The 12,903-nt window shown below is 40.3% G+C and overlaps 1 protein-coding gene across 1 annotated transcript in view; it reads left to right on the forward strand.

Annotated features, from left to right (window-relative positions):
* Positions 1 to 1,372: 1,372 nt before the first annotated feature.
* The window catches only part of ALG6 (ALG6 alpha-1,3-glucosyltransferase), a 692,991-nt gene continuing 681,460 nt past the window's right edge, over positions 1,373 to 12,903 (forward strand). The window contains exon 1 of the mRNA XM_044085553.1: positions 1,373 to 1,882. Within this exon, the coding sequence (XP_043941488.1) occupies positions 1,801 to 1,882 (82 nt within the window). The 5' untranslated portion in view covers positions 1,373 to 1,800. The remainder of the gene's footprint in view (positions 1,883 to 12,903) is intronic.

The following is a 12,903-nucleotide window of genomic DNA, read 5'->3' on the forward strand; positions in this document are numbered from 1 at the left end:
GGCCAGCAGGACTAAGACAGAATATATGTGTGTGAATGAGAGGGAGGATAGAAGAATGGTGAGGATGCAAGGAGTTGAGGTGGTGAAGGTGGATGAGTTTAAATACTTGGGGTCAATAGTTCAGAGTAACAGTGAGTGTGGAAAAGAGGTGAAGAAGAGAGTACAGACAGGATGGAGTGGGTGGAGAAGTGTCAGGAGTGATTTGTGACAGACGAGTACCTGTAAGAGTGAAAGGGAAGGTCTACAAGAGGGTAGTGAGACCAGCTATGTTATATGGGTTGGAGACAGTGGCACTGACAAAAAGGCAGGAGTTTGAGCTGGATGTGGCAGAGTTAAAGATGTTGATTTGCACTGGGTGTGACGAGTGTGGACAGGATTAGGAATAAGTATATTAGAGGGTCAGCCCAGGTTGGAAGGTTTGGAGACAAAGCCAGAGAGGCAAGATTACGTTGGTTTGGACGTGCTGAGGAGGGATGCTGAGTATATTGGGAAAAAGATGCTAAGGATGAAGCTACCAGGTAAAAGGAAAAGAGGAAGGCCTAAGATATGATTTATGGATGTGGTGAGAGAGGACATGCAGGTGGTTGGTGTGATAGAGCAAGATGCAGAGGACAGGAAGAAATGGAAACAGATGATCCGCTGTGGCGACCCCTAACGGGAACAGCTGAAAGAAGATGATGAATAACAGTGAAAATACAGTCACTGAATTATGACAAGCATTACAGTTCTAGATTCCTTCTTCAGCAGTAGTGAGGCAAAAATGATCTTTGATGACATGGGTCTTTTTCCCCTGCTGATTTCAAATTTACTCTGAATTCCTGCGTTAAGAAGACGACACATTACGTAATATATATATATATATATATATACTTTGGTAGAGGCTTTCTTAAAAATATTAAACTATCCACTTTTAACCAGTTTTACCATAGTAACTGCTAAACTGCTCGTTGTAGAAGCCACCCATACCCTTCATAAGTCTCCAATTTATGTATTTTTTTCTGAATTTTGTCCTAACAGCCAAACATTGTTATCACAAACTGGGAAGGCCACATTCTTTATACAACCTTAGACAGTACGTTGAGATCCAGCTTTTCAGAAACGGCAAGCAAGTACAAATCCTCTTATTTTGTCAAAGACCACACAGTACGATATTAACTTCAGGATTTGTCTTTTGCAGACGTGGAAACCACCCGTTGTTACATACAATGCAGCCCATTTCCTGTAACTTGTAAGCTAAGTGCTTGTATGTAAAAACAGAACGGCAGGTGTGTTGAGAGCAGTTTCACTTTAAATGAGATAGTTAAAATGTTTTTTTTTTTTAGCAAGACAGTTTAGTTACACACTAAAGGGCCAATGAAGTCACGCGCATCTGATGAGAAAGTTGTCCGTTATAATTCCTGCTTTGGTGACGACGCTTACCAAACTCAGGATTGTAGCAGCAGATCAACATATCAGTTAATATCTGTTGCATAATCCAAAAGACAGCCTTACTTCTATATTAACCATTTTGTAGCTCAAGACTACTGCAGATGTAAATCCGGTGGATATGGCACAGAAAACTGACTATACACTGCAGGCCTAATTTTTAAGAACACGAAAGCTAACCCACAACCACAAATTTTAAGAACAAGATGTAAAAGAAAGCCGTCCCCGAAAAGGAATTATCTGCATTGCTGTCGTCATAACACTGCGCCCAAACTGGTTCTCAGTGATTGGGGAAAAAATGAATGAATAAGGAAGTCGCTTAATTGTGGGCAATAGTCTTTACACTCGTTATAGAGCTCCTCGAATAAAAGAGTGATGGAGCTATGGAATTTGATGTCCATAATCCTTTTATTAGGATTAACTTTAAGGTGGACTGTCTCACTTAATTCCTACTCTGGTAGGTTTGCAAGTTTTAGTAGACAAGTGCTGTGCACTGCATCTGTAATAAATGCTGCAATTATTTTTTCTCATTCTGGTGATCCCACTACCTAAACGCAATAGTTAAGCATAAGCACATCAAGACGGTTTGTTTAATGACAGCTTTGTTAGACACGGTTTATTGATTTAAACAGAGGTGGCTGCCTTGATAATTTCATTTGACTGAGTATATATTATTGGTAGACCGAATGAAGCAGGGAAGGAATGGCTATGAATGTATGCGAAAGTTTGTATTGTATGCCCATATTTTTGTTGCACATTTGATGACACCATGTGGTAATGTGAAGAAATGGCAAACGTGTGGTTTGTGGTTCAAAATGCATCAGAGCTGATTTAGTAGGTGTTTTTTGTGAAAGTAACATTTATTACATTATATTTGGTGAATTTCAGTGTTTGTATTCCAAAATTGTAACATAGTGAATTTATGAAGCCACCCAATTAGCATATACAATGAAAACTGACTTCCTTGCAAGAAAGGTTATTTCATATGATACTCGTGAAACATTTATTTTGGGGCGTCAGCGACTCATTCCTTTCCGCACAAGAAATCTGGACAAAAACAAAAATAGGGACATATTTTAAATAAAAAATTACTCACAAAAAAGTTTTGTGTTATCAAGGACGTTTTTCTCAATTTTTGGCTCATATTTTGACCCTGTCCTTCGTAAAATATATGATCGTTTGGTTTGGTAAATCACTAAACTTTACAGTCGGTCAGTAGTAGCAGACATTAGTGTTGCTAGTTCTTTTGAAGAATATGTATGAGTTGCATCTGTGTGTGTGTGTATCATTATCTACACACACACACCATACCTCTTAACTGTTCCTCATAAAATTTGTGATTTTATTTCAAATCCCTGGAATGATCAGAAGTGGTCTGTAAATACTGATGCACATTTGAGTTTCAGACTTCCAGTTCTTTCAGAAAATGCATGTTAACACAAACCATGTTATTCTAGCAAATTTCTTCTAGTTTGTTAGAGCAATATTTAAACTCTGTCTCTATGTTTGGGCCCTCGTCCTCCCATTTTTCCAGAATTTGTCCAGATTTCTAGCACTAAGAGGTTGAGAGGTATGACGCACACACTCTTCCATGTATGTAATTTCTGTGTTAGTTTGACAGCTTTTCTGTAGCTGCATTAGTTGCTAGATCAGCTGACCAAAGATGCCGGTGTGAGATCGCCGTAATAGTAAGGATGGTAAATATGTAGGGGGGGGGGGGGTGCCATGTTTTTGAGGATGTATGTTGAACTGTCATTTTGAGATCAGATTATTTTTTGTCAATTAATGTGTTACAATGTTTTGCAGCACCAGTTATCTTGCATGTACCCATACATATGTGCATTTATGTCTACATACTCACACTTGTGTGGGATATGTGCTTATTTATATGTACTTCTGTATGTAAGTGTCTGCCTGTGTTTGTTTAATACATACATATGTGTGGTGTGTGTGTGTTTGTTTGCACATATATATCTAGATGTATGCTTATGAGTGTTGTGTGTGTGTGTGTGTGTGTGTGTGTGTGTGTGTGTGTGTGTATATATATATATATATATATATATATATATATATATATATATATATATATATATATATATATATAAATATGTACACATACAGTGTACGTGTACATTATATGTAGACACAGTATATGTATATACAAACGTATGTGTGTGTAAACATTTATATATGTGTGTTATAATTATAAATGGTTTATTAGTTTTAAATCTCCTTTATTAAACTGTATGCCCTGGATGAGGGAAAATCTGTGCATACAGCCTACCTGGACTTATCCAAGGCATTTGACATTGTCCACCACTCAGGCCTCATTGACAAACTCACCCAACTAGGCATCAGCCCTTATATCATTAGATGGTTTGCTAACTGGCTCACTGATAGAACACACACCTTAGTAAAAATTTTTTCTTGTCCATCTTAGTTTTGTTACCTTTCACTTGAACAATTGACTATACCTGTGTTTAATTATTGTCTGATTCAGTAACTGATTGTGCAGCAGTTTTTTTTTTTTTTTTTACTTTGCAATAAAATCTGCTGCAGACTACAGGAAGCATACCTACCCACTACAGACTGTTTCACCTACTGCATCATCAGAAGGCAGGGCTGGATGTCATGAAATCGAGTATAAATATGATAGTTAGTTGCCCAACACCTGTAACCTGGTGGACTTCGAGAGAGAGCCGCCAAGGCCCTGGATGAGGGGATATCTGTGCCTACAGCCTACCTGGACTTATCCAAGGCATTTGACATTGTCCACCACACAGACCTCATTGACATACTCACCCAACTAGGCATCAACACTTATATCATTAGATGGGCCGTTAACTGGTTTACTGATTAGAACTCATATAGTCAAAATAGGGGAATCCACCTCCAACAGCAGACCTGTAATCAGTGGTGTTTCACAGGGATCGGTCCTGGGACCTCTACTGTTTGGAATGATCTGCTTTATTTTCTAAAAAAAAAACCAAAACAAACAAAAAATATATACTTGTTTTCCTGCCTTTCTAAGCTAGTATAGTCCAGTTTTCAGGTTAGTGCTGAATTCAGGGCTATGTTATAAGTTTCTGTGTTTGTCCATACCTTACTTGGATAGAAGGAAGTTTCTCTGCTCATTGTGAGAGAGGGAGCTTTGAGCAGCCTATTTGTCCCTGGAGGAGTGGTTTCAGCCCAGAAATTAGTAGTTTATTGGCCATTTTGAGCTAATTTCCCTTTCATTTCCCTGCCATAAAACCTGCATTTGCGTGGATTTGCGCGCCGGGCAGTGCTGGTTAGCTAGGATATAACTATTCCTGGCTCCACAAAGTCTACTTTTCAATTTTTCTCTTGGAACTAGACAAACTTTCAACTTAAGCACTCAAACCATTCACTTCTCATCCCGGCATGTGCTCAAAACTCATAGCAAGCACTAATAAACCTTAGCACTAGACCCCCCTATACTGTAGAGAAGGACAAGGCTCTCTATTTGACCTTACTAGCCAATCAGTAAAACAATTCACTGTACCTATCCAGGCATGTCCAAAGGGCAGTTTCAGGTGTACTCTCTGGTCCAGCTGGTGAATCTGGGCATTTTGAGGCAATATTTACAGTTGCCTCATGTACACAGACAACCCTCTCCTCCTTCCACCAAACAATAATACATGCAAGAGATGCAATTATACAGCCAAACTGGAGGCTAAGCTCTCAACTCAAGACTGGACCAAGCAGTCAAGAGGAGAAGGGAATTATTTGCATCACACCACCAGTCTCACATAGACCTATGAAACCAGCACCGGCAAAAAAACACACATAAATACACAAAAGCATACTCAGAGGCTCTAAATAAAAATCTGCAAGAGCAGCAGAGACCTCCAAAACAGACATCCAAGCAACCTCCACCCCCCCCAATACAAACCATGAAACACATACTTCACAAAACCAGTGCGCCACACAATCACAGCCCTTAAGCCAAAATAACATACCCAACACACTAGTAATAGGTGATTCTATAGTCAGGCACACTGACGTCCCACTCACTGGGCTGAACAAGGAGAAGGTTACTGTTAGCTGCCTGTCGGGTGCCAGGATCCGCCACATAACACAAGCTTTCAGGTCACTCCAGAACAAGTACAAATATGACTCTGTCATTGTCCATGTTGGTGTGAATGACCTGAGCCGTACCTCCCTGGACTACATGAAAAGAGACATGGAGGAGCTCTCTGATCATGTAGCCCAGGCCGGTATGACCCTGACCCTGAGAAGCATCCTGCCCTCACCAAGAATGATACAACGGCACAGAGAAAAAATGATCAATTTCAACAATTGGCTAAGCTTCTGGTGTCATTCAAAGGGGATCCAGTGTCTGTCAGCCTGGGATGACATGCTCGACAAGCCACGCTGCTTCTCTAGAGACGGCTTGCACCTGTCACCCTTAGGCTTTCGAATACTGGCCAAGATTCTTGCCACCCCCATAGTGCCTTTTTTAGGCAAGGCTCAAAAGACAAACCCTCCACCGTAAATAGCACAAGTAGCAAAAAACTGAGGGTAATGCTACTCAGTGCCAGAAGTCTAAACCTCAAAATGCACGCATGCTTGGCACTCCTCAGTATGGAGAAAATCGATATATGTGCAGTAACAGAAACCTGGTTTAAGACTCCAGAGAGCACCCCAGCACTACCAGGCTACAACTCATACCATACATTTCGGCCACAAAAGGCGGGGGAATATCCATATTCATCAAGGATACCCACACCTCCAGGTTAGTGGCACAGCACGATGCCTCAGTGATCATCCATATGCAGCTAACAATGGGCAAAACTGCTATTCAAATTATAGCTTGCTACAGATTACCCACCATGTCCCAGGTCCCCCACTTCGCATTCCTGGAAACACTGGGAAACATAAAGGTCCTGCCAAACACCCTGATATTGGGTGATTTCATTTACCCAAACATTAACTGGGAGAACTACTCAAGTACAAATTCCCTTGCCCAACATTTCCTAGAATTTCTAAACTCAAATGCCCTGGATCAACTGGTCAACACCCCCACCAGAGGTGACAACATATTGGACCTGGTCATCACCAACATGGGCAACCGATATTTCACACCGGAGGTCAACCCCTCGCTGGTTAGATCTGACCATAAACTAATCACTCTGGATATCCACATTCCGCCACCACCCCTGATCAACCACCGTGAAAAACTTTTTGAAAGCAAACTTCATGTTACTTAAGACCGAGGTGGGAAGTTTTAAAGCCCCCATGCTAAAGGATAATGGTGTCCAAGCTGCAAAATCCTTTACTAATGCACTCTACGGGCACCTACAAGAATGCATGGATTGTGCTATCCCAAACAAAACCAAGACTCACTCCTCCAAGAAAAGGAAACCATTCTGGTGGACCCCTGCCATAAACAAGCTATACAGTAGGAGGAAACTAGTACAGAAAAGAGTTAAATCCCAAGAAGGGAAGACTTCCCTGATCAGTATCAGCAAGAAACTACGTTCCCTCATAAAATCATCCAAGGCTAGCTTCGAAAGAAAAATTGCCATGGACTCCAAAGATAACCACAAGGCATTCTTTAGCTATGTCAAGAATCTAAGTGGCAATTCTCAGATCTGCTCGGAGTTCATGCAGAATGGCACAAAATACACTGAACCAACTGATACAGCCAACATCCTGGCAGACAGGTTAGGTGCAAACTTCACCCCCAAAAGGGCCCATAACTATACCAGAAGAATGTAGTGTCCCTGAAATCACAGACACTCTGGTTAAAACAGCCCTCTCCAAAGCCAAAAATACAGCATCAGTGGGACCGGACAGTGTCCCAGGCTGCATCCTACATGAGCTCAAAGAAGAACTAACCCCTCACCTAAACACACTGTTTAAAACTCAGCCTCTACACAGGCTACATGCCCACAGAGTGGCACACAGCAATGGTTATTCCGCTCCACAAAGGTGGAGCCACAGCGGACCCTGGGAACTATCGCCCTGTAAGCCTGACTAGCTTGGTCTGCAAAGCTATGGCGCGCATCATCATGGATCTCATTAACAGAGATATTAGAAACCTCCAAAGACTGGACCCTACCCAGTTCGGCTTTAAGGGCAGATCATGACTCCTAAACCTGGCAGACTTCTTTGAGACAGTTACCAAGGCTATAGACGAGGGAAAGGTGGATCACACAGCCTACGTAGACCTCGCAAAGGCCTTCAACACCATTCCCCACACGGGTATTATAGACAAACTCACCAGCCTGAACATAAACCCCTACGTCATGAGATGGGTTGCCAACTGGCTCACTAACAGAACCTACATGGTAAGAGCTGCGGGAGCTAGGTCTGACTCTAAACTGGTTACAAGTAACGTTCCCCAGGGCTCAGTCCTAGGACCCTTCCTGTTTAGCATATACTTCTCAGAGGTACAGGCAAGAACAGGAGGACTATGGCTGATCAAGTTCGCAGACAACTGCAAACTAGGGGCTGTAATTGATTCTCCGGCTGACACAGACATCCTCCAAAAGGGTCTCACTGAGATGGATACCTAGTGTCAAAACCATGGCCTCAAGCTAAATGCCAAAAAGTGAATAGTCATCCCCTTTGGAAAAAACAAAGTACCCACAAACTACCACATAGGTGGTAGCCCCCTAAATACGTAAGGCGTAATAAGGGATCTGGGGACCCAAGTAGATAGTAACCTCTCCTTTGATAATCACATTGCCATAGTTGTTAGAAAATCCTTCTATGTGGCCCGCCTAATCACAAAAAGGTTTGCATCCAGAACGAAAGAGGTCGTTGGGCCCCTCTACACATCACTCATCAGACCTATCATAGAGTACAATGCCCCATTTGGGATGTACCTTACAAGACACCTGCAACAACTGGAGAGACCACAGAAGTATCTCACCAAGAGGATCACTGGTCTCAAACAGATGCCCTATGCAGCTCGATTGAAGAAACTCCAGCTGTACTCGGTTGCATACCGCCTACTCAGAGTTGATCTCTACCTGACATACAAGGCCATGTCCAACCCAGAATTGATGAACATGCTCCACCTAAAGAAATCCATATCCCCTCGAGCCCCACGCTCTAGGGATCTAAACCTCACCACAACAATAAATAGGACATGCTGGAGAGATAGATTCCTGTCCCAGAGACTTCCCATGCTCTGGAACAAGATTCCAATCTACATTAGACAGAGCTCCTGGCTAACCCTCTTCAAGGGAAACCTTGACAAGTGGATAGGAAACAGAAAGTTTACCCCAGGGATCACTTCAGTGGCTCTGCTGGACAGAGGCATGGGGAACTAATTTCAGGTGGCGGCAAAAGCCAACACATTCCAGCTAGGCTCATAAATGCCTTCGGGCAGATAGCCTAGTACCTACCTATGAACCTATTTCTCTGAAGTACAAGCAAAAATTAAAGGTCTGTGGCTGACAAAGTTTGCTGATGACTGCACACTGGGAACGGTCATAGAATCTCCAAATTATGTCAACATCCTACAAGAGGGTCTTACACAAACAAATGATTGGTGCCAAAGTTGTGGCCTTAAACTCAATGCAAAAATGTGTTATTCCTTTTGGTAAAAGTGATGTTCCTGCTAACCACTGCATCAACAGCAACACCTTAAGTACACACTCAGTGGTGAGAGAACTTGGGCATACAGGTTGACAGCAACCTTACCTTTGTGGTAAGAAGGGCATTCTGTATTGCTCATCTCATAAATAAGGGCATTGTCTCCAGAAAAAAAGTTGTAACCTCTCTGTACTCTTCCCTCATCAGGCCAATAATTGAGTACAACACCCCTTTTGGTATGTGCGTTTCTAAGCATTTTCAGCAGGTGGAGAAACCACAAAGGTTCCTTACAAGGAAATTCAAAGTCTTCACTATCTGCCCTATGGGGATTGTCTGAAATCACTGTCACTTTATTCTGCTTCATGCAGACTACTCAGAGGTGATCTCTGCTTGGCATATAATGCAATCTCTGACCTTGTATTATTGGAAATGCTTTATATCCGAAAGTCAAATGGTACACAGGTTACTTACTCTAAAGACCTTAACCTGGTATGTAACATTAATAAAACCTGCTGGAGGGACAGATTTGTCTCCCAGACGTTACCACACCTTTGGAACAGACTCCCTCTTCATGTGAAAAAGAGCAACTCATTGGCCTCTTCAAACACAATCTGGACAATTGGATGGGTGACCGTAAATTCACTCCGGGGTTCCACCTGTGTCCCTCTTGAACAGGGGCAATAGGTGCTGATCGTGGAAATAAGGGTAAAAACTTGTCTAGGCTTGTAAGGATCCTAGGGTCATTAGCCTAGTAAATTCCTATGATCATACATATTATAGAATAAGAAAGTCCACTTTACAAGATGCGGCACAGTTATAACAAAATAAATATTAAAAACTCTTTGCACTTGATCTTTATTGAAAAGTGGATTGTGACTGTTAAAATGCAAACAACTATTTTGTAAAAGTAAAATTACCCGTGTGTATTAGAAGTGAGAAGTTTGGTATTTAAATGAAAATCAGGATGTACTCACCTAGATAATTAATATTTATTTTGGAGGTAGATAAGTGAACTTTGTGGTTTGTCTCAGCTCATCCATGAATAAATATATGTATGGGATAAATATGACTGTGTGTCTGTATGTGTGTGTGTGTGTATGTGTGTATATATATATATATATATATATATATAATGTGTGTGGATCTAGGACATTTCACCCAAACTCGTATCACCGAAAGCACAATTCACAGAAACACATTTCACCAAAAGTGGTATATGGCCTTGTCCCCACTGTAGTGCGACCCTGGAGTTAGTATATATAGTAGGGGGGGGTGTGGGGGGCACTGCCCCCCACATATTTAAAGTATATATCGTGTTTGGATAAGAGTAATATATTGCAATTGCAAGTATGCATGTATATAGTTGAACACGTTTAAAATATGCCCCCCACATCCCCCGATGTGTGGAGTGGTGCCCCCACACCCCCTACTATATGTACCAACTCCAGGGTTGCACTACAGTGGGGACAAGGCCATATACCACTTTCGGTGAAATGTGTTTAGGTGAATTGTGTTTTCGGTGAATTGAGCTTTCGATGAAAAGTGCACACTAATTTAACGTTCGCTGAAATGTCCTAGATCCATATTTGTATAACTGTGTGTGTGAGCATGAATTTCTGTGCCTGTGTATTGCTGTGTTAGAAAAAAAATAACAGTTGGAAGAAACTTCCACAAGTGAAGTGAAATGTAGAAAAGGAGGTGAGATTTGTTATTAAGATTCCAGAAAAGTAAGAAGAAGGCCTTCTCTGTGAGTGGGAACATAAATGAAAATCCATCTTGGCAATAGTGTACCACTGATCAAAAAATCAAAGATGAGCAGATGGATAAAGTGAAGAGTAACACCAAAAGTCGAAAACAACAACCAACCACTCTTCACAACGCAAAGAAATTTTATTCAACAAAGCTTTCAGACACTGAAGGACTAGATGTCTGAAAGCTTTGTTTAATAAAATTTATTTGTGTTGTGAAGAGTACTTTGTTGTTATAATAGTGTGCCACTATCCCAGGATCCCAGTATAGTTTGGATAAAGTCTGACGGAATCAGGTTTTGGCAGTTTTGATGAAAAAAGAGAGGCCTCTGTGGGCAGCTAATAGTCAGCTTTGTTGAGACAAAAATAGATTTTAAATAATGAGATTAGAAACAGGAAACAGAAGCTATATAATGTCAATATGCACAGGCTAAGAGAGGTAATGATTGAAAATGAAGTGAGGTGTCCTAGGAGGATACTACATACCTTGACTGTCAAGTGTTTGTTTCTAGGGAGTAGGATATAGAGAACAGGTAGACTGCAGATGTGGGTATGTTAGACCACGGAGTTTTAGTAAAGGGAAATTTCTTAGTGGGAATAAAGTAATATAATTTTCTTGGGTGGCAAAAGCCAGGGTACATTTTTGGCTAGGCTTATATAGGCCCTAGGGCCAATAGCCTAGTACCTACCTATGAACTATTTAGATAAAGAGGATGAAGAAAAGTGAAAACTGCAGAAGAGCAAATGGCAGTACTGGGATTTTTTTCTGTTACATTTTCTTGGTAGAAGTATTTTAAGGAAGACTTGTTATTTTTTGAAGATACTAGAAATACAGAGAAATCCTAAAAATATTCTTCCACACAGTGAAGAGTTTGCAGATATGGTTGGAAAGAAAAAGGGGGTTGTGATGGAAAATAATGTACATAGGAGAACTATAGGGAGAGTATTGTTATTGTTTGGGAAAAGTTTTTGATATATGGAGAGGGATAAGGGAAGAATGCCCTGTAAGTCCATATTTGTAATGCTTGTTTTATTGATGAATTTATTAGGGAATTAAAATGAATGCATTGTAAGAGAGGGAAGGTAGAATTTATTCAAAGGTGATTACACTGGCAGATAAGTTTTGTGATTTTAATATCAGGTTGTGCATGTATTTCAATGATTTTAGAAATCTGTGTCATTTACATAAAGTACTTTTTGTAACATTAAGTGAAGTCGGAGGGTTGATGGTAGGAACAAAAGCTGGATGAAATTTGCATGGTGTATTAAATTTAGACAAATAAAGATGTGGGTAAGAATAAAAATGATTAATAGAAGGAAGGCTTATTTGCTGAGTTTATTTGTGAATGTGGGAGCAGTTTTCCCAGTATGTTTGTGTGTGAACTGGGTTAATAAAGGTGCACCTTTGGGGATATGGTCAAATAGAATGAACCCTTTTAAAGTGGAGAAGCAGAGAGGAAACAAAAGAAGGAAGCCATTTATTGTATTTACACTTTTTTTTTAGAAAAAAAACTGATTTTAAATGAAATAGAGAAACAAAGTAGAAAATTATCACAGCAAATGAGTAGTAGGAAGTTTGGAATTGGAGAATATGACAAAGCAGGTAGTAGGGGACAGTAGGTTAGTTAAGCTAAGGGTAAGGAACATTGGTAAAGTAGAAATGAAATTGGATAGTATGAAAATGTATTTATTTTGATTTAAGTTGGATAGAACACTGATCTAAAAAGGACCCATTTCAGCTCAGTCTGGAGAAAACAAATATAACAAAAAGTATTAACATAGAATCAAATGTAGAATAAATAATTGAAAAGTAAGATGTATATACAGTGACACACATTGTAAAGCTGTTGCACAATAATAAAAAATGCACAAATAAGACAATAATAAAGCTCAACAGAAATGAAAAGATAACGGATTAAACAATAAAACTGACATGGTTCAAATGAGGTACCATGAAACAAATTTGAATGAGAAAAATAAATTGCAAGTATGAGTTAGAGATATTCATATAAAGGAAAATAAACAGAGGGGAATAAAATGAAGACCAGAGAGGGGTGGAAACTTATGTAGTAAGAAGGAACAAACCAAGGAGTAATAATCGAATGTTAAAACTGTCAGTGAACTATGAAGTCATACTGGATAATGACTGCATAAAAGTTCA

Source organism: Protopterus annectens, chromosome 10.part0 (assembly GCF_019279795.1).
Source record: "Protopterus annectens isolate FY-2018-M chromosome 10.part0, PAN1.0, whole genome shotgun sequence".
NCBI lineage: Eukaryota > Metazoa > Chordata > Ceratodontiformes > Protopteridae > Protopterus > Protopterus annectens.